The sequence below is a fragment of the Spinacia oleracea genome, chromosome 1 (assembly GCF_020520425.1).
Source record: "Spinacia oleracea cultivar Varoflay chromosome 1, BTI_SOV_V1, whole genome shotgun sequence".
NCBI classification, from domain to species: domain Eukaryota; kingdom Viridiplantae; phylum Streptophyta; class Magnoliopsida; order Caryophyllales; family Amaranthaceae; genus Spinacia; species Spinacia oleracea.
The window spans coordinates 87,466,575-87,491,590 of NC_079487.1; the positions used below are offsets into that span (position 1 = coordinate 87,466,575).

The 25,016-nt window shown below is 34.0% G+C and overlaps 1 protein-coding gene and 2 long non-coding RNA genes across 5 annotated transcripts; 1 reads left to right on the forward strand and 2 right to left on the reverse strand.

Annotated features, from left to right (window-relative positions):
* Positions 1-9,003: 9,003 nt before the first annotated feature.
* On the reverse strand, positions 9,004-9,948 carry LOC110775491 (protein GLUTAMINE DUMPER 5). Its single transcript, XM_021980092.2, has one exon. The coding sequence runs from the start codon at positions 9,851-9,853 to the stop codon at positions 9,347-9,349; it is 507 nt and encodes a 168-aa protein (XP_021835784.1). The 5' UTR covers positions 9,854-9,948; the 3' UTR covers positions 9,004-9,346.
* A 7,047-nt stretch (positions 9,949-16,995) lies between these two features.
* LOC130467218 (uncharacterized) lies at positions 16,996-20,241 on the reverse strand. The gene is made up of 2 exons (XR_008927345.1): positions 19,352-20,241; positions 16,996-17,266 (listed from the first exon to the last, which is right to left on the reverse strand). It is a non-coding gene; the product is annotated as an uncharacterized lncRNA (long non-coding RNA).
* A 174-nt stretch (positions 20,242-20,415) lies between these two features.
* LOC110775494 (uncharacterized) lies at positions 20,416-23,383 on the forward strand. Of its 3 annotated transcripts, XR_002529774.2 has the most exons (7): positions 20,423-20,792; positions 21,114-21,190; positions 21,357-21,408; positions 21,503-21,607; positions 22,077-22,393; positions 22,510-22,547; positions 23,104-23,383. It is a non-coding gene; the product is annotated as an uncharacterized lncRNA (long non-coding RNA). The 3 variants fall into 3 exon arrangements; XR_002529775.2 differs by lacking the exon at positions 21,503-21,607 and having other exon boundaries at positions 20,416-20,792; XR_002529776.2 differs by lacking the exon at positions 22,077-22,393.
* The last annotated feature ends 1,633 nt before the right edge of the window (positions 23,384-25,016 follow it).

A 25,016-nucleotide genomic window follows, 5' to 3' on the forward strand; every position in this document is an offset into this window, starting at 1 on the left:
TGAGCCTTTCTTCCTTGTTGTAGATTAAGAGTTTTCAAGGCTAAAATGAAGAACAAGAAAGTAAGACTTACGGAACTTGTTGTGCCGTGGTAACCAAACCACTGTCTTGAAAACGAGATTCGGTGCAACCGGGATGTACAATTGTATTCACCGATTCGTTCCCTAAGGTTTACACAACCCTCAACACACAATGACACTCTTGGGTGTGAGATGGAGTTACCAGAACTTATGCCCAAAAGAAAGGAAGAAAGGGAGATGATAAGGGAATGATTTTCTGTAAACAAATCAAGAAATGAAGCATGTATTTATAGGATTAGAGGAGAATACAAAACAACCCAAAGAAACCAAAGGACTCAAAAGAATCCAATGGTATTGAATCACCAATTAAATCCATGATAATGAAGGGTTTATAACCCCCATAATCAAGAGAAATAATGGACCAAATTAATCATCATAATCAGAATGATAATTGTCCATAAATCATACTTAAAAGGTTATCATAAAAGAGGAATCCAAAGAGAAGATCAAAAACGGACAACACTAAGAGCCGATCTCGAAACCTGCCGGTTTCTCAAAACCGGTCGGTTTTCGGTGCACTTCAAAAAATGCCTTTTAAGTCCGTTTTTCAACTCACGCTCGAAACCTGCCGGTTTTGGAAAACCTGGCAGACAGGTTTTGGGAAAACCTGCCGGTTTTCCAAAACCTGGCAGGCAGGTTTTGAGCGCTTTTCCATCTTTAAATTCCAACAATCCCCCACTAAAGATGAGAAAAGATATCAAATGGAAGAGGAAAATATTGGGCATAAGAGGAGATCAATACATAGCATTCGGTGTTACATTTAAGTAAATTGAAACCAAATGTTTAGTGAAGTGGAACAATGACTTACAAGTCCAAGGGTGGACTAACCTTGAAACCCTTAAACTTTTGATCAAAGAGTGGACTAACCTTGAAACTCTAAGATTTAAGTCAAGCCCCCCACAACACATACATCACCCCAAAGATCTAGTAAACTCCGCAAAGTGAACGCGTTTTAAGCCATGCGTTTACCTTAGTTCTCATGGAAGCTCTAGGAAACCGCCCAAGTTTCCATGGAAGATGGCGAGTCTTCACAACCACGTAGGTGAATCCCTTGTGCTTCTCAATAGCACAAAACATCTCTTAGGATTCATTAAGAGTTTAAACAAACTCAACCTCCACATAAATTTCAACGGTGGATTTCTCAAATGCTTAGCTAGAGCACCTACCACGTAAGTATAAATCCATTAAGAATTCCAACGAATTCAACCTACACTAAGCATTACAAACACAAACTGCCATAGGAATGGAATATTAGTAATTCTTATCATATTCACTTCATGGGCTTAAGCCCCATTCCCCTCGACGAGTCAAGAACTTGGTTCCTTGCCAACCCCTTAGTCAAAGGATCCGCCAAATTTCTTTCGGACCTTACATAGTTCAATGCAATCACTCCATTTTTGAGTAGTTGCCTCACCGAACTATGTCTAAGGCGTATGTGCCTCTTCTTACCATTATAGTTGCTATTATTAGCCACACCAATTGCCGCTTGAGAATCACAATGCAAGGATACCGAGGAAGTTCTCTCCCCCCACAATGGGATATCGGCTAGGAGGCTCCTTAACCAATCCGCTTCTTGACCTGCCAACTCAAGAGCAATGAATTCAGATTCCATGGTGGAGCGGGCTAAACATGGTTGTTTCGAGGACTTCCATGAAATAGCACCTCCACCCAACATAAACACATAACCACTAGTAGAAACCACTTCATCATTATCGGACACCCAATTAGCATCACAATAACCTTCCAAAACATTAGGAAAGCGATTAAAATGCAAACATACCTCCATGGTACCCCTTAGGTACCCAAGTAATCGATGAAGTGCTTTCCAATGTTCACTACTAGGATTGTGAGTATATCGACTTAATCTACTTACCGCATAGGCAATGTCGGGACGTGTGCAATTCATCAAAAACATTACACTTCCTATTACCTTGGCATATTGCTCTTGAGATACGCTTGAACCCTTATTCTTTGTAAGCTTTACACTTGCATCATAAGGAGTCTTACATGGCTCCACATCATAGCAATCGAACTTCTTCAAGATTTTCTCCACATAGTGAGATTGACTCATTGAGAACCCATCCTTGGATTTTGTCAAACGAATACCAAGGATCACATCGGCTTCACCTAAGTCCTTCATTTCAAACTTAGTAGACAAAAAATCTTTAGTGTAATTCACAACCTCAAGGTTAGTGCCCATAATAACCATGTTATCAACATAGAGACAAATAATAACACAAGAGGAATCAAACACTTTAGAATACACACAAGAGTCCGAAAAATTAGTCACAAAGCCATCACTCCTAAGAGTACAATCAAACTTTTCATACCATTGCTTAGGAGCTTGTTTCAAACCATACAAAGACTTTTTAAGTCTACACACCTTATGCTCTTGACCCTTAACTACAAAGCCTTCCGGTTGAGTCATGTAAATTTCCTCATCAAGATCACCATTAAGAAAGGCCGTTTTAACATCCATTTGATGGACCACTAAGTCATGAATTGCCGCTAAAGCAACCAAAGTCCTAATGGTGGCAATCTTAGTCACAGGTGAGTAGGTATCAAAAAAGTCAATTCCCTCTTTTTGAGTGAAACCTCTAATAACAAGTCTAGCCTTAAACTTATCAATAGAGCCATCGGGTTTCTTCTTCTTAGTAAAGATCCATTTATTACTTATGGGTTTAGACCCCTTAGGCAAATCACATAAGTCCCAAGTATGATTAGACATGATTGAATCTAATTCACTTTTAATGGCCTCTTTCCAAAAACTAACATCTATGGATTTCATAGCTTCACTATAAGTCTTTGGGTCTTCTTCTAAGAGAAACAAAGAAACAACAATTTCACTCAAATAATCCACATCAAAGTCTTCTACAAGAAAAACGGTCAAGAAATCTGGTCCAAAGGTAGTCTCTACTCTAAGCCGTTTACTCTTCCTAGGTTGGACTTCTTCCACTATAGTGGGAGGAGGAGGAACACTAGGACTAGGCAAAGAAACATCCAAAGGCACATCAACACTTGACTCATGCACATGAGAAGACAAAGAGGATTTCAACGGGAAAATATGCTCAAAGAAAACTGCATCCCTAGATTCACAAATAGAATGATCACTCAAAAGCATGAATCTATATGCGGCACTATTATGAGCATAACCAATGAACACACAATCAAAAGTTTTAGACCCAATGGTGGTTTTCTTAAAATCTGGAAAAGCAACCTTTGCTAAGCACCCCCACATTTTCAAAATACTCATGTTAGGACTATAACCCTTCCAAAGCTCATAGGGTGTCTTATCCAACTTCTTAAGGGGCACTCTATTGAGTACATAACAAGCGGATAAAACCGCCTCCCCCCACATGTTGTTGGATAATCCGGAACTTAGAAGCATGGCATTCATAGTCTCTTTTAAAGATTTGTTTTTCCTTTCGGCAATACCATTTTGTTGTGGGGTGTAAGGAGAACTTAGCTCATGGATAATTCCATTGGTTTCACAAAATTCTTTTAAAGACCATTTTCCATATTCACCACCTCTATCGGTTCTAACTCTTTTGATTTTAAGGTCAAGTTGATTTTCAACCTCGGCTTTATACTTTAAAAATGCACTTTCGGCCTCATCCTTAGTTTTCAAAAGATATACTTTAGTAAACCTTGAAAAGTCATCAACAAAAGTTATGTAGTAATTTTTCCCTCCTCTACTAGTAGTGCAATTTTTAAAGTCCGCTAAATCCGAGTGAATCAACTCTAACAATTTAGTACTTCTCGTTGTCACTTGCTTAAAAGGTTTCTTAGTATGTTTGGCCTCAACACAAATAGGACATTTAGAGGCTTTGTCAATTTTATCAAAAGAAATTAAGTTCATGTTTTTTAACTTTTTCATGTAAGAAACATTTAAATGTCCTAATCGATTGTGCCAAACATCCATAGACTCAACGATGTAAGCAAAAGAAGAAGTACTTTCATTATTGTTCAAAACATTCAACACAAATAAGCCTTCACTAAGGTAGCCTTTCCCAACAAAGTCTCCATTCTTAGAGATAACAATCTTATCCGCCTCAAAGACAAGTTTTAGGCCGGCTTTGTTGAGAAGGGCACCCGAAACAAGATTCCTCCTTAGGGAGGGAACATACAAGACATTATTCAAAAACAAAGTTTTTCCGGAAGTGAGTTTAAGGTGGACCTTTCCTTTGCCAAGAACTCCGGCGGTGCTACTATTTCCCATGTAAACATGGTCTCCATCGGTAGCATCCTCAAATTCCGTCATGATAGCCTTGTTAGCACAAAAGTGTCTTGATGCTCCCGTATCCAAGATCCATTCTACCTTGTTCTCCACCAAATTGGCTTCAACCACCACCGCGGCTATCACCTCATTCTTTTCAACAAGGTTGGCTTGGGAGGCACCATTGGAGTTGCTCTGTGGCGGTGGTCACATTGATAGGCTTTGTGTCCTATCTTTCCACACACATAGCAAGCTCCTTTGGTCTTTTGAATCTTGTGGTTGTTAGTGAAGTTTCCTTTGGTTGAATGATTTTTCTTCTTCCCTTTGAACCTGTTTTTAGCCATAGGAGCACTAGATTCAACCAGGTTAGCTTTAGAAGAATTCAAAGAAAGGGATTCAAACTTATCCTTGAGGCGATTAGCCTCTTCGGTCCTCATATGACCAATGAGTTCTTGAAGGTTCATGTCCTTCTTCTTGTGCTTCAAAGAATTGCGGTAGTCATTCCATGATGGTGGAAATTTCTCCAAGAGTACATTGGCTTGGAGAGTTTCACACATCTTCATACCTTCACCCAAGATGTCGGTGACGATGTTCTCGTAATCATGGACTTGATCCATGATGGACTTGTCATCCGTCATCTTGAAATTGATCCGCTTACCAACAACATACTTTTTCTTACCGGCATCATCGGCTCCATACTTCTTTTGCAAGGTGTCCCAAATGGACTTGCTTGACCGATTGGTGATGAGGAGGTCAAACAAGATTCCATTCACATGATGGAGAATGTGAGCCCGAACAAGTTTGTTGTCTTTCTCCTTCTTGGTCAATGCTTCGGCCGCCTTCTTGACATCTTCCGCCGAAAGGGAGGGATCCGGTGCTACCGCCTTGCTTGCTTCAATTGCTTCAATCACATCCTCATAGAGCACATAATCTATTTCAAGTTGCTCAAAAAAGATCAATAATTTTTGTGACCATCTCTTGTAGTTCTTGCCATCAAGAGGCTCCAACTTAGAGAGGTCGGGAAGGGTCTTGTACATCATAGAGTTAGCCATAACAATAGACATAATATCTCGTTTTCAAATTGTTGTAGATTAAGAGTTTTCAAGGCTAAAATGAAGAACAAGAAAGTAAGACTTACGGAACTTGTTGTGCCGTGGTAACCAAACCACTGCCTTGAAAACGAGATTCGGTGCAACCGGGGTGCACAATTGTATTCACCGATTCATTCCCTAAGGTTTACACAACCCTCAACACACAATGACACTCTTGGGTGTGAGATGGAGTTACCAGAACTTATGCCCAAAAGAGAGGAAGAAAGGGAGATGATAAGGGAATGATTTTCTGTAAACAAATCAAGAAATGAAGCATGTATTTATAGGATTAGAGGAGAATACAAAACAACCCAAAGAAACCAAAGGACTCAAAAGAATCCAATGGTATTGAATCACCAATTAAATCCATGATAATGAAGGGTTTATAACCCCCATAATCAAGAGAAATAATGGACCAACTTAATCATCATAATCAGAATGATAATTGTCCATAAATCATACTTAAAAGGTTATCATAAAAGAGGAATCCAAAGAGAAGATAAAAAACGGACAACACTAAGAGCCGATCTCGAAACCGGCCGGTTTCTCAAAACCGGCCGGTTTTCGGTGCACTTCAAAAAATGCCTTTTAAGTCCGTTTTTCAACTCACGCTCGAAACCTGCCGGTTTTGGAAAACCTGGCAGACAGGTTTTGGGAAAACCTGCCGGTTTTCCAAAACCTGGCAGGCAGGTTTTGAGCGCTTTTCCATCTTTAAATTCCAACATTCCTCACAAAGCACAAGAAGAATAATCAATCTATATTCTCTCTAAATACAATTTCTCTGGTTTGTTTTTTTGCAACGATCAATTTCTTTTTCAATATAAACTTTTTGTACTACACGAACGAGATAAATGCCGTGTATTCATGGAGGTTAATTATCAAGAGGTCGTATATACGTAACGGGGAAATTTCAACTTTAAGCAGTGTTAGTACACATCACGATTTGGTTAAGATAAATTTATTCGTTCATTACTAGTCATTATTCCTACACATACTACGTCTTACGTATTTGTTAATGAAACAACATTAACTAAAAACATTAGCTATTTAGCACTCGTACTCGTGTCGAATACGTAGTATAATCCGTCTTAATGGTTTAGTATTGAATTGTTTACTCACCAAATAATATTTATTATTGAGCTCCCTCTTTCCAAAGACAATAGTTTGAGTTAGCATAAAGATTGGCCGGATTGAATGAACGCCATCCAAAATCGAGCATATCTAAATAACTACTATGTTTCCATATGGATCCCTTTGTGGAGTGGTTTTTCCATCTTTAATCCCCATGCATGTCCACAATCGAGCATGCCAATTCTGTCTATGTGACGGTTTTGTGGCTAACTTCTGATCTAAGGAAGTTTCCCGAAAGTTTGGAATTTCCGATTTTATGCTAATATAAAAGGTTGCTCGTTTCAGAGTTTCTTAAGTGCATGATTTGACCACTCGTGCTCGTCGTCGAGAACTACCTCCTACCGATTTTAGTTTGTTTTCCTCTTTATTGTTTTTGTTAACAAGAACAATATGTTGTCGATGTTAACAACTTTATAAGTTACAGAGTACGTGCAATCAATATATTGCCAGCTTCACAAGACAAAAAAAAATTTCTTAGACTATCGATTAGATACTTCACTACCTAGCTATTTGACGTGTTAACAGATAACAATAGGTGATACTTTCTTAAAAAAAATACTACGTAGAAGATAATGAGTATAGTTATAACTCAACAACGCTAAAAAATTACATGGAGTACGTATCCATAGGACGTACTACCTCCGTTTCTAAAAGTTCTTTACGATTTGAAAAATATGTCCAAAGTATAAAAATTTTGACCGTAAATTCTCACTATTATATACATCAAAACATTACATGTAAGATCTTGTTAGATTGGTTTCGGTATGTATTTTCAGAATATCAAATTTTTATAATTTTTTCACATACGAAATTGAATATACAGCGCGTCTCCTGTGAGACCAGTCACACCATCAACTTGATGGTGTGACGAGCGCGAAACCAATAGCGTACCTCCCCTAAAACTATAAAAAAGTAACAGATCTAAACTATAGAAGTAACATACCTAAACTAAAAAAGTACCTCCTCTAAAATTATATATATATAAAAAAAAAGTAACATGTCTAAATTATAGAAGTAACATACCTAAACTAAAAATTTACCTCCCCTAAAACTAATCCGTATAAAAAAAGTAACATGTATAAATTATAGAAGTAACATACCTAAACTAAAAAAAGTACTTCCTCTAAAATTATAAAAACAAAGTAACATGTCTAAACTATAGAAGTAACATACCTAAACTAAGAAGGTATCTCCCCTAAAACTACTCCGTATAAAAAAAATAACATGTATAAACTATAGAAGTAACATAACTAAACTAAAAAAAATACCTCCTCTAAAATTATATAAAAAAAAAAAAGTAACATGTCTAAACTATAGAAGTAACATACCTAAATTCGCAAGTGTGAATTGGTCTCACCATCAGTTGATGGTGAGAACAGTCTCATATAAGAATTTGGGTTGAATATATTAGTAGTTAAATATTACATGGGAGTTCGTGCAAATATTGACTATAAAGATCTTTTTAAAACAGAGATAGTATAAGAACATTTTGGGCATCGCTCTAGCATTCTCCGGTTCCGCAACATAAATTTCCTCGTTCCCGCCTCCCGGTTATTCGTCTCCCAACAAAGTTAATCACAAATTGCCTTTCTTTTTACACTTTAATTCATTTGATCATTTCATTGGCTTAAGAATATGTTCCCCCTTCCCCACTTCTAATCAATCACTCAAGCGCGCAATCACAAAACAAATATATGTACAAAATATATTCTCCACTTACCCATTATCGAACAAATTTATGACTGTTGAGCATCCATTTCATTTTAGAGTAAATTATTTAAATCTAAGCTCTCAATTTTCAATTACCGTGTGTATGAGATGTTCTTACACTTATTTAATGTCAGACCATATATAATATTATGTCATCTCGGTAAGTGTTGGTTAACATATATATAAGTAGTCGTCTGAATAAACTAGTAGATAATCTTTTACAAAAGTTTGTATCTTCTAAAGATATTGAGGATGTAATTAAAATTACAACTTTAATTTTGTTGTAAACTTTTCTTTTGCTTCACCCCTTTTTAGGTAGTGTACAATGAGACAATGAGTAGATATAAAGGCTAATATATAGCCATGGATTTTGAATTTAGATGTTGAGTGGAGTATAAAATAACGAAATTACTTTCAAGTAAAATGGACTCGATCATATAGATAGTTATACATAATTTGTCTTTTCCTCTTACATTAAAGAGGGAACAGAAGATGATAAATTGTACAAACTTCATTTAACATGGGATTTACTATACTTTTTCTTAATACGGAGTATTTTTTAAACATCATAAACATTATATTTAATGGACCCTAACCACTCTTTGTACAAATTAGTAACATTGTTATTTTCATGCATGCATGAATGAAAAATTGTACTTTTTTCTATAACTTTTCAATGTTGGTTCTAATTAGATTTCATCATATATAATTCCAACTAGAAATAATGCATATTTTCGCGATCATTTTGGCCGAAAATTGAGAAGAAAACAAATCATATTAAGTAATGAAGAAATAATTCCATATCAACTTACACACGAAATATTACATAACAGAGTCGAAAATAATTTCTCCTCTTGTATACATTTCCCGCAAGGTAACCAAAAAAGAGGGGAAAAAGATAAAAAAAAAATATATATATATATATATATATATATATATCCATATGGGTCATTCTAAGCTAATTTCAAAATTGATGGGTTGAGTTTATCTCAAGTTAATGGATGGTCAAGTAACTAGAGAAATAGTTCATGTCTCTCTAAATCTAATAACTCGATGGTCCAGTAACTGGAGAGAATCCTTACCCTGTGTTTGTTACCCTAAGAAGAGGTTTAGTAATTAATTAAATATGTGGGTGAGTGGTTTCATCTTCTTTAGGCTTCTCATCATCATTGGTTCCCTCATCTTGATCCTTAGCAATATTGTTATTACTAACCTTTAGATGATCATTAGAAATTATGTTGGGCAACAACATTAAGGCAGGGGTAGCTAAGAAAGTAGGCTTATCATTGCCAGCCATAATAACCACAATCTTCTCTTCATAAACAGGAATTCCATTCATCTTACTAACTCCATCTACTTTCTCACCATTCTCAATATCCCCTCCCTCATTGCCTTGTCGTTGGGCATCGTCGTCGTTTCTAGCCAATTTCCAGTAAGAGCAAGCCAATATCAAGAGGGCAAAGGCTATTAGGCCGAGCATCGCCGCTAAGCCTCCGAAAAGGTAAGGCACCGGCGAGTGCCATGGTGATCTCGGCTGTGTTGAGAACGTCGTGGTTGATGCTGGAGCAATGGAGAATGTGTTCTTCTCCGGGGTTAAGGTGGGGTGTACGAAAGTGGTCATCCTCATGTTTATGTCCTGTTTTTTCACTAGGAAGAAAAGGGGTGTTTTTATTATTTGGGGTGTTGTTGTTGTTGTGATGATGTGAGTGTGTGATGGGGGTGTGAGGGTGTATTTATAAGAGAAAAAGAAAAGAAAAGAAAAGTAGGAGAGAGATTATTTGATGGAGTGGATCGAGTAATTAAAAGGATCACAGATAGGATGATGTTGTGTTGTTGGAAAGAGTTAGCTAGCTAGCCTAACAAAATGGGCAATTGAACAATTAAGAAGCCAATAATTAAACTAACACCTATTTCAGGGGCAACTTTTCATTTGGTTTTGATCCTATCCTATATTCCTCTCACCTTAATACGTATAGAAATGTTAAACGGAGTCGTTTAAGGTTGGTTATGGCCCGATAGAGTATAATCGACTCAGGTCATATCAGATAATAGTTTACGTACGTAGGTTACATTAATGTGTCCGATCTATATTATAGATGCATGAATCTATACTATTGTTAAAACTCCAAGGTAAAAAGTGTCATCTCGCCACATGCCGCTATGACCTCTCATTTGATAGTCACATATTTTAACCACTATGCCACAACTCATTTTGTTATTTCTTATACGTTCAAAATTATTCAATCAATATAATTAGAAAAGTGAATTGAATAATTTCTTAATAGTTTCTCATCACTAATTAGTCATTAATTTTACGAGTTAGAAATCCTTACATGATAAAATTTATTAAAGCATACTCAAAACAAGATACATAGTAATCTAACAAATTAAATAAAATTCAAAACAAATAATATAATAATCTAATTAATCTATTATTCTACTATCAGAAACATCGCCCGTGACACTAATCAGTTGTTTTTCCAAATCACTTCATTTTGTATGGATTGCGGTCAAATTGGGTCAGTTTTTTCCTTTTACAGTTCTATTTGTGTATCAAAATGGAGTTACGTCGTTTCAGGAGAGGGCCCATTGTGTACCTTAGCAAATGGTTTTGTGATGGGCCCGCATAATTATTACTAGTAGTACAAGTATAAAGAAAGCTAGTTGTTCTATTATTGGTTGTGTTGCGGTAAATTGGGACTCACTCACAACTTGCATGAAAGCTCGGTAACCTAATACTAATACTACTACTAGTAGTAAAACTCTAGTAATGGGCAATAATGAAGAGGGCCTCCAAGTCCCACACTCCCACCAAGCCATGCGCACCAACGTACTACGGAGTAGTGTACTCCCTATTTCCCCATTTGCCTCTTATATATACGGATTACCTTGCTAATATACTGTGATGATAGCACGAGTTAAATTTCAATCAAGATAATCACGTTTAAATAGAAATTATACCTAAGTTCAAATAAGATTTAATAAGTAATGCAGTAGAAAGTTTATTTAAAGACAAGTTCATGGCTCTATTCTCCCTATGTTACTTTCACCTATTTCATGATATATTAATACGATTAGACAAGATAAGTTTAGATAAGATAAATTCAAAGTTAATAAGTCCATATAGAATAAGTTTAAGATTAATAAATTTTGACAATATTAGTCCACATGACTAATATCTTCAGATAATTGTTTGGTTTAGGCCATGACTGATGAGCAAGTTCGTTCTCTCTGATTTCAATTATCTCAAATATAGTTAGCACTTAGTTAGCAGCATGTTGACGAGTTGATGACACCTTTATATCCAATCCATTATCCATAGCCCATAATACTAATTCATCATCTTAATCATCATCATCAACATTCATGTTTTATTCTGTTTCTCAGTGATGTCAGTGTATATGATTGTGAGTCCAATAATGTCACGCCAATTCAACTGAATCAATATGATCATCATTATTCTTCCTCTAAAACGTATGTCTCAAGGTTATCACTACTTCAAAAAGAACACCTTAATTATCGAGTTGCGTCTAACTCATATACGCCGCGTCTAAATACTACCAACTTACCACAAAAATGACTACAAAGTACATATATACAAACTATCATAAATTCCACTACGCCAAGTCGTGTCTAACGTCGACAATCAGGCTATATTAACCTGATAAGATCTCATCCAAAAAAAATTCGTGTGGAACAAATGAGTCCCAACTCACATGTAGGTTATTAATTTAAACCATTAAATTAAATAAAGGAATGGTTGTGTATAAACCCCCTTACGTTAATTATGACAAATTTTAGTTATATATTTTTTTATCTCTATGTATATCCGACAAAAAAATTAAAGTATGTACTCCCTCCATTTCTTTTTGATGTATCAATTTGGAATCTGGTGTGGTTTTTAAGAAAATTGAAATATTAATTGGTTTGTATGGGTATAAATTTAATGATTGGGTGTAAGAAAAATGATTGGGTGTAAGAGATTATAATAAATAAAGGAGTGAGAAAATAATAAAGAAATAAGGTAAGAGAGAGGAGTGATAATGATGGGTGATAAAGGAGGTGAGAGAGTGGGTATATGGGGAAGGGAAAAGAATTAAATATTATGAGTGGGAAAAATTAGGTGGGAATATGGGTAAAATCTTTGGGTATTTTGGTAATTAGATAGAAATGTGAGGGTATTTTAGGATAAAATGTACAGCGCGTTTCCTGTGAGACCAGTCACACCATCAACTTGATGGTGTGACGAATGCGAAACCAATAGCGTACCTCCCCTAAAACTATAAAAAAAAAAATGTAACATATCTAAATTATAGAAGTAACTTACCTAAACTAAAAAAGTACCTCCAATAAAATTATAAAAAAAAAAAAGTAACATGTCTAAACTATAGAAGTAACATACCTAAACTAAAAATGTACCTCCCCTAAAACTATTCCATACAAAAAAAAAAGGAACATGTCTAAACTATAGAAGTAATATAACTAAACTAAAAAAGTACCTCATCTAACATTACAAAAAAAAGTAACATGTCTAAACTATAAAAGTAACATACCTAAACTAAGAAGGTATCTCCCCTAAAACTATAAAAAAAAATGTAACATATCTAAATTATAGAAGTAACTTACCTAAACTAAAAAAGTACCTCCAATAAAATTATAAAAAAAAAAAAGTAACATGTCTAAACTATAGAAGTAACATACCTAAACTAAAAAAGTACCTCATCTAACATTACAAAAAAAAGTAACATGTCTAAACTATAGAAGTAATATATAAATTAAAAAGGTACCTCCCCTAAAACTAATCCGTATAAAAAAAGTAACATGTCTAAACTATAGAAGTAACATACCTAAACTAAAAAAGTACCTCATCTAACATTACAAAAAAAAGTAACATGTCTAAACTATAGAAGTAATATATAAATTAAAAAGGTACCTCCCCTAAAACTATTCCATACAAAAAAAAAAGGAACATGTCTAAACTATAGAAGTAATATAACTAAACTAAAAAAGTACCTCATCTAACATTACAAAAAAAAGTAACATGTCTAAACTATAGAAGTAATATATAAATTAAAAAGGTACCTCCCCTAAAACTAATCCGTATAAAAAAAGTAACATGTCTAAACTATAGAAGTAACATATCTAAACTAAAAAGGTATCTCCCCTAAAACTACTCCATATAAAAAAAAAAGTAACATGTCTAAACTATTGAAGTAACATACCTAAACTAAAAAAAATACCTCCTCTAAAATTATTAAAAAAAAAAGTAACATGTCTAAACTATAGAATTAACATACCTAAACTAAGAAGGTATCTCCCCTAAAACTATTTCGTATAAAAAAAAGTAACATGTATAAACTATAGAATTAACATACCTAAACTAAGAAAAGTATTTCCTCTAAAATTATATAAAAAAAAAGTAACATGTCTAAACTATAAAAGTAACATACCTAAACTAAGAAGATATCTCCCCTAAAACTACTCCGTATAAAAAAAGTAACATGTATAAACTATAGAAGTAACATACCTAAACTAAAAAAAGTATCTTCCTCTAAAATTATAAAAAAAAGTAACATGTCTAAACTATAGAAGTAACATACCTAAATTCGCAAGTGTGAACTGGTCTCACCATCAGTTGATGGTGAGGACAGTCTCATATAAGAATTTGGGTAAAATGTATGTCCAAAAATAGAATAGATTCTAAATGGATACAACAATATGAAACGCTTAAAATGGAAACGGATACAACAAAAAGAAACGGAGGGAGTAGTAGTCTAGATGATTTTTCGTTTTCTCTTTGGCAGAACATCATTTTAATTTATTTTTGGTACAAATGAGATATAAGGGCAATCAAATTAACTATATACAAATGGGAACGGTGGATTCGAATTTATGATATACCGTACACGTGTCATTGGTGTTGACCACTAGATCATGACCTTGTTAATATACAACACAAAGATAATGACTAGATGCATATATACATATAATTTTTAACATTTACAAATCAAAGCTAGCGTGCTTAGTTCGGCCTATTAATTGGTGCACGTAGGAGAGGTAGCTTAATCCGGCTTATCGTTTCGATGCCGGCCTTCGGCCAAAAAATTATGTCTCTTAAACATACGAGTCATATAAAATTGCAAAGTTCTTATGCATTGATTGACATCCACAATTCGAAGATAATGTGTATATGTACTTGAATGAATATATATGTTAGTTACTTTCCAATTAAACCAATTGATTAAGCTTTAAAAGGTGTACTTAACGAGCATAGTGCATACTGTACTACCTAGTAACTTTATATATTCTGTTACTAAATGTATGAAACTTTGCCACATGAACTTATTCCTATACCTTTTCATGTTTTATCATTTCAAATTATATTACTTCGTATTATATTGTTATTAATTACATGATTGTCACAAGATGATTAGTTATTTTGAAGTTTCTATATGGAATATTATATTGGTATATCAGTATATGCCAACTTAAATAAAAGTAATCATGTAATTATTTAGTTTAATTAAAATATATGCTAACCCAACATCTAATATGCACTTCTATTGCTAAGATAATCATGTTTAATTTCCTTCATATCATAATCTTTTGTTAATGATTGATTGCTTCAAGGGACCTTTTAATTAGTCCCATATTCTCCACTATTTTTAAAATTGGGCCTCATCATAAAAATAATATGTCGATCGATCAATAAATACATACGTTATAAAATAAAATAAGTATATTACAATATCTCTCTATTTTAAGGAACTTCTGAAGTCATGTATTTTTCGTAAATGAAGTTTTGTTGTCTCCCAAATAGTCTAAAACGCCCATACTACTTACAAATAATATGGATATTAGTTGTAAAATAAAATAAATTAAAAGACATAAAAGAAAATTAGTCAATCAAATTTAATACTATTTATCAATTATATTAGCATTATTTGTGAGTAAAATAAAATAAAATAAAAAGGCATAAAAGAAAATTAGTTAGTCAAATTGATTTAATCACAACTAGGGGTGTAAATTGGATGGATTGGATTGGACTTTGTCAAGTCCAAATCCAATCCGAATTTTGTTGGACTCGAATATTTGAGTCCAAGTCCGATCCAAAGCTTTCACGAGTCCGATCCAGTCCGATCTAAATAAATTTTCTTAAGTCCGAATCCGATCCAGTCCGATCCAATTTTTTTAATAAATCTTATCGTTCGTACTGTAAAATAATTTTAAACCCAATAAATACTTAAATAATATCTTGGTAAAGCTACACTATAAATGCAAATCAAAATGTTAACGAAAATGCAAACAAAGTATTAAGAATTAAACCAACCAAAATACTTCGTACATAGCTACGTAGATTGCTGATGATTATTGGGCTATGTTCAGAAAATTATGGCTACATCTTTAAAATAATGGCAAGACTTATGAAAGTGTGGAAAATTATGGAACAATGAGAGAGGATTGAAGTCATACAACATATAGCCGTCAGAAGAGAGGGTGCAAAAAATAAGTTTGGGAAAAATAAGGTTACGACTTATTTTATAGGGTAAATATAAGCTCATGACAAATATTAGGGTTAGGGTTTTGGTTATAAACTTATTAGAGTTATTACCCATCATATTATGTCAAGGCCCAAAAACCGCAAATTTCAACATTTTTTATAGGATAAATAGCTCTATTTATAGAATAAAAATTATAAACTTTGGACTTAATTGGATTTTTGAACTCCAAGGAATTGAGTCCAAGTCCAGTCCAAAAAAAATTGGACTTGAAAATTTAAGTCCGAATCCGATCCAAACTTTTTCAAGTCCGGTCCAGTCCGACAATTTGGATTGGATTGGATTGGACTTTGGACTTTTCCAAGTCCACTTACACCCCTAATCACAACATACAAAAAGTCATAAATCAAAAAAAAAAAGTCGATCACAATCAAACACTTAATCACAACCAAATATATATACTCCTTATTCACATAATTTATTTTTCCTTTCTAGTATTTATTATGCCACGTTATCATATTGTCACAAATAAATCATATTTAAATTTAAATTTTAAAAACATAATTCAATCAAACAAATATATTCCATAATAAAAATACATCCCCAAATTATTTTGAAGTCTACTTTTTCTGTAGAGAAACTTGCGAATAATTATTTCTACTAACATAATTTTGTTATTTTATATATCTTCGCATGCACCGCGTGCATGTAATACTAGTAATATATATACTCTAAGTGCACTAAGTTAAGCTTAGCCTTTTGGTAATTAAGTACACGTCCGTTCCTGAAAGTTTTTTACACCTTGGAATGTGTTCAAAGTATGAAAAATTTGACCGTAAATTATCACTATTATATACATAAAAATTTATCATGTAATATCTTGTTAGATTGGTCTCGGTTTATATTTTCATAATATCAACTTTGTATAAATTTTTCACATACAAAATTAAATATATGGTAATTAAATATTGCATTAATTAGAGTTCGTGCAAATAGTAAGTGTAAAGAACCTTAAGTAACCGAAGTAGTACTAGTCTCGGTCATGGGCATTTTAATGATTGGATGATTACCCATGAATGGCTTAGTCCCTGTTCATCTAGTCCAGTCTAGTCTGATTTCTCTAGTTTCTAGTCCAGTGTCGTCCGGTCTAGCCTAGTCTAGTCTGATTGTTTTCTGTGAGTGTTTTTACTTTTTCTAGTCTGATATGATATGAATTTTGCTCGTTTTGTCTAATTTTAAGAAAAATAAGCAATAAACCATACAAATAAGGTGAAGAGAACAAAACCTTAATCAGCTTGTTAATCCGAGCTGAATCGACTTGCACGTATAGAATTCTGGCCTAATAGGACATTTTTTTTCTTAATTGCCTTAGTAAAAAAAATGAAAATTTATGGTCTAAGTGCAAATCTAATCCGGAATCCAATATTAAGTATTTTGGATTCATGATCTGCCCCACGAGTCCATTTGAAAAGCTACAGTGGAAAGGCACTGAAATTCTGTTATGGAGATGATATCAGCCTGGCCAATATGTACTCATTAACCTGCAAAAGAAGATGATTGAATAAAGAAATAAAGAATATAGAATTGTTGGTAAAGTCACTACACCAAATTGTTCTTCCCCTCAAAGTAATTTCAATATATATACAGTCACAAATTTTATGCTTTTCAGATTGTATAATATGCTAATCGGTTTGAAGAGTTGCCATCAGGTTGAGTCACCTCGAATTTGGATTAGTCGAAAAACTTACATTACACCCTCTATCCCTTATAAATTAATTATCTCATTCCTTAATATTTACTTTACTTAAAAATGTTACCTTACTGATTAAGTAGTCCTTTGATTGAAATATTGAATCTAGGAGTATCGATCATTTTATATGAATTTCGTTTTCCTTGAATTTTCAATTTCTAAGAAGTGTTCAAAGTTGTCTGAATAATTAAGCAAACTTTTGTTTAGAGGGAAGTGCAACATTATATTATCAATCAAACACCTTCCTATAAACTTAAATAGGAGAAACCTAAAAGGCAATCGAGACAACCTCATAAGAAACCGGAAGAGTATATTCTATATTACCGATTGAGGCATGTTAAGAATATAATCCACATATGTGAAAATTAGATTAGTTATCTCACGTTGAAAAAATAGAGAGGAATTGACTCCTATAATATGAGTAGCTCTACATATAACGAACTGGTTTTAGAATGAAACTTTATCATGCTTATATATGACAAGACTTTTCTCTTATACGGGCTCGTGCATGGCCCGGAGAGTCACACGCACCATCATAAAACGATGAACTACTGTGATAGTGCTACTTTCGTATTAACTAATTTGAGGCCCTAGTGATTAGTGACCTAAGCTATTTCCTATAATCATCATATCTCTTTTACTTTAGTTATATGGTGGGGCCATATGTATAATTGTTAATGTTATAATTACATGAGGAATTAATCACTATTATGGGCCCATAACCACTAATTTCAATAACAATTTGATGGTTTTGTTGACTAATATATTGTGGATAATATTTTTAAAAATAAATCTACCTTAATTAGATTATTAATGAAACATGATTAGACAAAAACAAAAGAGGTTCGATTATGAGTTTAAATCTAAATGAAACAACATAGATTAATTTGATTTGGATACTCCTTAAAGATTAAAGAAGGGTTAGGCAATTATTCCATGATCATTATCTTGAAGCTTAGTATGAAGTCATTTCATTTGAGTGAAATATGCACATCATGGAATATGGAGATATTCTTGTAAATATATGGATAAGCCTATGACAAACATTTGCAATTTGATCGAGTACAGTATTTATTCCCCCTACTAAAGCTCGATCTAGTTAGCTAACTTGGGTTAGTTGGCTTAATCCAAGGTGAGTTTCGTCTCGATAAGACAATTTTTGATGGAGTTTTGTACATATATGATTCCACTATTTCTAACTACATGCATGATGCATCTTATTGAGATTTACATTTTGATGGTCTTGTTGGGTATTACTTTCAATTTTCAGTTTTTTGTTTTATGTTTGTCAAAGTAACATGATTTGGTTGAATTATGAACTCAATATTATATGTTTTCCCTCTATAAAATGCTTAGTTCGTTAAATATGAGAGATGAGTTTTGTATCGATAAGACGGTTTACCCAAAAAAGTACACTATATATCAACAGTAATGGCATATTAATTTTACAAATATACTTGCGCTTAGGTTTGACATTTGATAGTGGATTCAGAGGAAAAGAGGAAGCCAAAGATATATGAAAATATGGTGATTTGATGCAATTTCATGAATTTAAATCGTAGATTCTCTTGTCGACAATATGGTTGCTAGACTTGCAACTATGTCAATATATTTATCTTTATATACATGTGCAACTATGTCAATATATTGCCGGCTGGATTTTTTTTTTTCTTTTTTTAATGCTTATTTAAGATTAACCTCGTTTGTTTTAATGGAAACCTAACTTTTCAACGGAAAATATTTTTAAGGGACAGAAAATAATATTTTTTTATCTGTTTTTCCTGACAAGAAAAATTATAGGAAAAAGATGGAAATGAGAGATGAATAGGAGAAGGAAAAAGAAATGTAAGAGAGAAAAGAGGAAGGTGCAACATACCTTATTTTCAAAAGAAAATTTGTTTTCTACTTTGAGAAAGTTGCTTCCCACCATTGGGAAAATAGTTTTCCAACACTAGAAAAATGGTTTTCCACCATTTTTTTTGACAAGTTAAGATTTCATTAATCAATCAAACCAATTACACCAAGGGAGGGAGGAGGAGAAACAGGTTTCTCCTGCAGCCCAAGCCAAACAGAAGGCTAAGAACACTCAGCCAACAACCCCAACCTCAAGTCTTATATGTGACCAGCCACAACATCAACTTGATGGTGTGACATGTTCACACTTACAATAAGCCCAATGCGTTTAAAGCCAGAAAATAAAGTAACATCAGCATAGAAAATAAAGTAACATCAGTATATACAAATAACATCTAACATGAAATTGAAGAAAATGCAATAAACCAAGAAAAGTAACAGCGAATACAATGTATAAGTAACACCGACATAGAAATTCAAGTAACATCAATCTATACAAGGAACCTTTAACATAAAATTGAAGAAACTGCAATAACTAAAACTAACACCAACACAGAAATTCAAGTAACACTAGACTATATAAGAAACCTCAAACATGAAATTCAAGAACTGTAGTAAAACAAAGAAAAAATAACAGCGAATACAACGTATAAGTAACATCATCATAGAAAGTCAAGTAACATCGGTCTATACAAGGAACCTTTAACATGAAACTGGAATAAAATAAGAAAAGTAACAACCAATACACTGTACAAGTAATACCAACATATAAAATCAAGTACCACCAGTCTATACAAGCAACCTCTAACATTTTTTTTTCTTTGAAAAGAAGCAACCTCTAACATAAAATTCAAGAAATTGCAGTAAAGAAAGAAAAGTAACGGCGAATACTATGTATAAGTAACACTAGCATAGAACGTTAGGTAACACTCGTCAATAACTTTCTCCATATTAATTGCACGTACACGTCACACCATCAAGTTGATGGTGTGGCTGGTCACACACACTACAAGAATCAGAAGCAAGGAGGACGATTTTATCATCAAAAGAAAGGCGATAATAAAATTGTCCTAGTAGAACGGATCAAATAGGGCGATATTGTATTTTCCTTGTTGATATGAGCAAACAGGGCAAATTTATCTAACTGCCTTTTTGATATTGGGTATAACTAACAAAGAGGGCGAAATGTTTTGATTGCCCTTTAATGCAGCTACCAAAGAGGGCGAAATGTTTTGGTTGCCCTTTAATAATTAACCAGAGTAATATTAACAAAAGAGGATGAAAGATTCTTCGTCTTCTCCTCCCAAGTTTCTTCTAATCCTTCATTTTCCTTTTTAACCGACTTGATCCAGATAAACTTGAATTTCCATTCTCTTCTTCCCGATTCAAAAAGAAAAAAATAGTTTTTCTTTGCAAATTTTCTGGAACCCTAGAAATCGATTTGTTCAAAAAATCTCAAAAAGGTACGAATCTCTTATTCTTTCCTTAAAATTAGTTATGTTGAAGGCAATTATTCTACAATTGGTTGATGTTTAGCGTTTTTTGGTTCGAATTTCGTGATTAGTACTATGATTCGTAAAATATGTTGCGATTTTTCCTTATGAATTTGCGAATTTGTTTCAATATGCAATATTAGGTTAACTGTTATCGTAATTCGATTTAGTTTGAGTTGGTTGTTGATTTGATCGAATTGCTTGAAGATTAGTGTGAATTGCTTGAAGATTAGTTCGAATTGCTTGCATATTTGATATTGTTGCTTGACGATTAGTTCAAATCGCTTACAGATTTGATCGGTTTCGGCAATAAGATTTCAGACGATTTGATAAGCTCTCCCTCCAATCCAAAAGATTTGCTAGAATCAGTAACTTTTTTCTCTCACTCTTATCCCCAGATTTTGCAATTACTTTTGTTTGAATAAATTAGATAGAAATTTTATTTTGTTCAAGTTCCATGTTAGAGCAATTTTGTTGTAATTGATTGGTTTTCCTCGGCTCTGATTGTTTTTATATGACTCGGGTGCTCTGCAGTTGTCCAAACACCTGGATGTTGGCTTCTTCTTAGACTTTGGGGATTTTCTTGGTAATATTTTTCTCCCTTTCATTTGTGTTTTTGTTCTGGCATTTGGCACACGTCCTTTCATCTGCTGATATACGTTTCAATTATCAATCCCTAGCTTTTTTTAGCTTCATGTTTGGATTCACCTGCTGAGCCTAGGTCTATTCCTTCATCTTCGATGTACCCCACGCTTGATGTCGGTGATAGGATCTTGGCTGAGAAGGTAGTTTCTATGATGACTAAGAAATGTGATTATCTTGAATGTATTGGTAATTTGTTAAGTTTAAATTATAATATGACTTACAGTATATACAATTAGCTTAGTATGAATGATGATAATAGTAGTTCTTGATGGTTTACTTGATATATATTGTGCTGCTTTATATTAGTGCTCTGTACTGGTAGTGTTGCTGTATGGCATAAAGTTCAATGAAAAGGATGATTTGAACCACGAACATTGTGATATGAATAGAACTCAGGAAAGATTATGTTTACAAACTATGGAAATACAAAAACTTAGATACTGGTTTATCATCTACTTGAGGTTCTAGTGTACGAGTATTTTGTTGAGCCAAGAGGTTCGAATTGACAGGTTATGTGCTGGAAAATTCACTTGTATAGAGTTCTGTTTGGTATGTTCACATGACTTGTTTGAGTAACCTTAATTTATTTTTGGTTTTGCAATTATGTAGTTACACCGAGCTGGAGATTGTTGTCCCTGATAATGGGGTTATTGGTTTGCATTATGAGAATTTGGAGATTGAGAGAGTTTTGGTAGATGGGGAGCCAACAGAGTTTGATGTTTTCCCTCACTATCATTCGTCCGATCCCGGTTTTGGACATTGCACATCGTATCCACTCTGTTGCAGTTTCAAAGAACGATTTCTAGGAAACACATTTCACTTATACAAACAGATTCCAGCCTAGGAAAATAGCATGAAAGATAATACCTACATACTTTTGCTGTTGTTCTGGTTCCTCCTAAAAGATGATGTTATACTAACATATGGTTCGCTCTGTCTTGAAAATTCTCACTCTATCATCCCTGTTTATTTCCTTATGCAATTTATTATTGATATCATTTTCTTCATCTTCTTCTTTGTTTTCTTGTGCCTTTTGCTTTAGGTAAGGGCCTTGCGTACGATCACACAACTTATTCTGAGGTAATTATTTAATATTTGAATTCGTAACACTAATATAAACATAAGAAGAAAATAAAACCCTTCAAACAGTCCAGGGATCAGATGTATGTATTCTCATAAGATTGATCACAAAAATGTTAAGAGAGTACAACTTTTTTCCCTGTAAATATGTGACTTATTCTCCAAGTTATTCACCAAGTTATTGAAGTCATGACTTAAAAGAGATGAGCAACAATTTTACAGGTTACAATTTCAAGAAAATTATATGTCTGTTCAAACCTTGCATGTGTGTGTATGCCATTTGTGCGTATGTGTATAATTTAAATTAAATCATTGAGAATTCTGTGCTTCTGAGTTAATTTGCAACAAAGAAATGGCACTATTAGATTATCTTACTTGCCTCTGGTTACATGTACTTTGAATCACCTAAAGTTTGATCATCTGAAATCTGATCTACTGGTTTAGAAAGTCAGTATACTGAATATGAGAGTTGCAAACCTCATATTCAGTTCTGTTGGTGTCTACACCATATGCAGCTAATAAATGCCTTATGCTGGAAAATGTATTGGTCTTGTAGGAAAACTGAGGAGCATAAAGCGTAGAGAAGAGCACAAAAGAGAACAAGCATATGATGATTGATCGAGTAGGTTTTGAGTTGGCTGGACAATCATTTGATATAAGCATGTAATAGCTATAGTGAATTGTTCCTCTCTTTTTTGATGGAAATATACCGAAGTTAGTTTTGATCTAACCATAATAGTTGTATGGATTCAAATGCTTGTTGTCTATATACTTTTACTCTCCCAAGATGGACATAAATGTTAAAGTCCCAGTATCATAGTTTTTGAAAGGTGTAATATACTTGTTAGTTCACCAGATTTATTTATTTTAAAATAAAAAATAGAACAAAAAGGGCGACTTTATCAAGTTGCCCTCTTTGATTTTGAACAAACAGGGGAAACAGAATTGCCCTATTTAAAATATTTTAATTAGAGGGCGAAAAACAATCAAAGAGGGCGAAATTTAAGTTGCCTTCCTTGTTTTCAAACAAAGAAGGCGAAAATTATTTGCCCTCTTTGGTTTTGATAAAAAAGGGCGAGCAAATGGAGTTGTTGTAGAAAGCTAATAGGACGAACCTAACAGGGCGAGTTAAGGACGATTTTTATTTCTCCCATAAAAGTTAAAAGGGCGATATTTTGATCAAAGAGGGCGACTTTTTTCGCCCTCTTTGATCCTGTTTGTTGTAGTGACATGAGACGCTGCAACCCCAAAGGGAAAACCCCTATTACATTTTATTAAACCAATACACTTTCTTACTGTGCACCTTTTTTCCAATCAGGTTACATCTAACATCATGCTGAATCTCCTTAAGAAGATTCCGAATTGCAGGCACCTGAAATTTCCAAATAACAGTATTCATAGCTCTCCATAAGTGATAAACCAAAGCAGTTGTAGTGGTGTATGCAACAGTTCTTGTGAATGCACTAGTTGCAGATCTCTTGAGCCATTTGAGAAGGCAACTGATGCCAGATTTGCAGTGAGACAAGCCTAGCCATTTCAGGATTTCAGTGCCAGAATCATAGCTATATATAGACACACTTGAAGAACAAATGGTCCACAGTTTCTGGAGCAGTACAACAAATTAGCCATACACAACCATGAGTGATTCCCAAGCTATATAGCCTAACTCTGGTTTTTAACTTATCTTGAGTAGCAAGCCAAAGGACGAACCTACGTTTAGGAACAGACAACCCGTTCCAAACATACATGCGCCACTGAACATTCTCCCTCTGAGTAAGATTAGTTTGGTAGATCTTTTTTATAGAGTATCTAGGAGCAGCAAGCCAATGAGAAGAGACATTCTGGACAAACTGATCTTTAACTTGACATATGAACTTCAGCACTCAACTTGCGGGAGAAGAGGGTGTGAACTGGACCCAAGGCTTATTCTTGATGTAAAGGGAATGAACCCACTTTACCCACAAATTATCTTTCTTTTGAGCAATAGCCCAAGCCAGCTTGCCTACAGCAGCTTGGTTCCATAAAATGAGATTCCTAAACCCCCAACCCCCTTGCTTTTTAGGCCAACACCATTGATCCCATGCCACTACACTAGGCCTACAATCATCATAGTTTCCATTCCATAAGAAGGCTCTGCAAGTAGCATTAATTTTCCTTAACACAACTTTTGGAAAAATGAATATCTGTGCCCAACAAACACAAATGCTCATCAGAAAAAGTTAACCAGTTGCATCATGCCAACAAAGGAGATATTCCCGAAACTCCAAACTTTGATTCTAAGGACCATTTTTCCACCAGAGCTTCACATTCATATTGCTTCAATTTGCAGGTACTGATGGGAACTCCTAGATACCTGAAAGGAAGGGAACCAAACTAAAATCCTGTTTTTTAGCAATATATCCATGTCATAACTACTGAGGCCACAACAATAAATGGACGACTTAGAGGCATTAACAGTTAGACCATTAG

What these genes read in the sequence shown, in the direction of transcription:
- LOC110775491 (XM_021980092.2), bottom strand. Translation starts at nt 9,853, where the DNA reads ATGAGGATGACCACTTTCGTACACCCCACCTTAACCCCGGAGAAGAAC.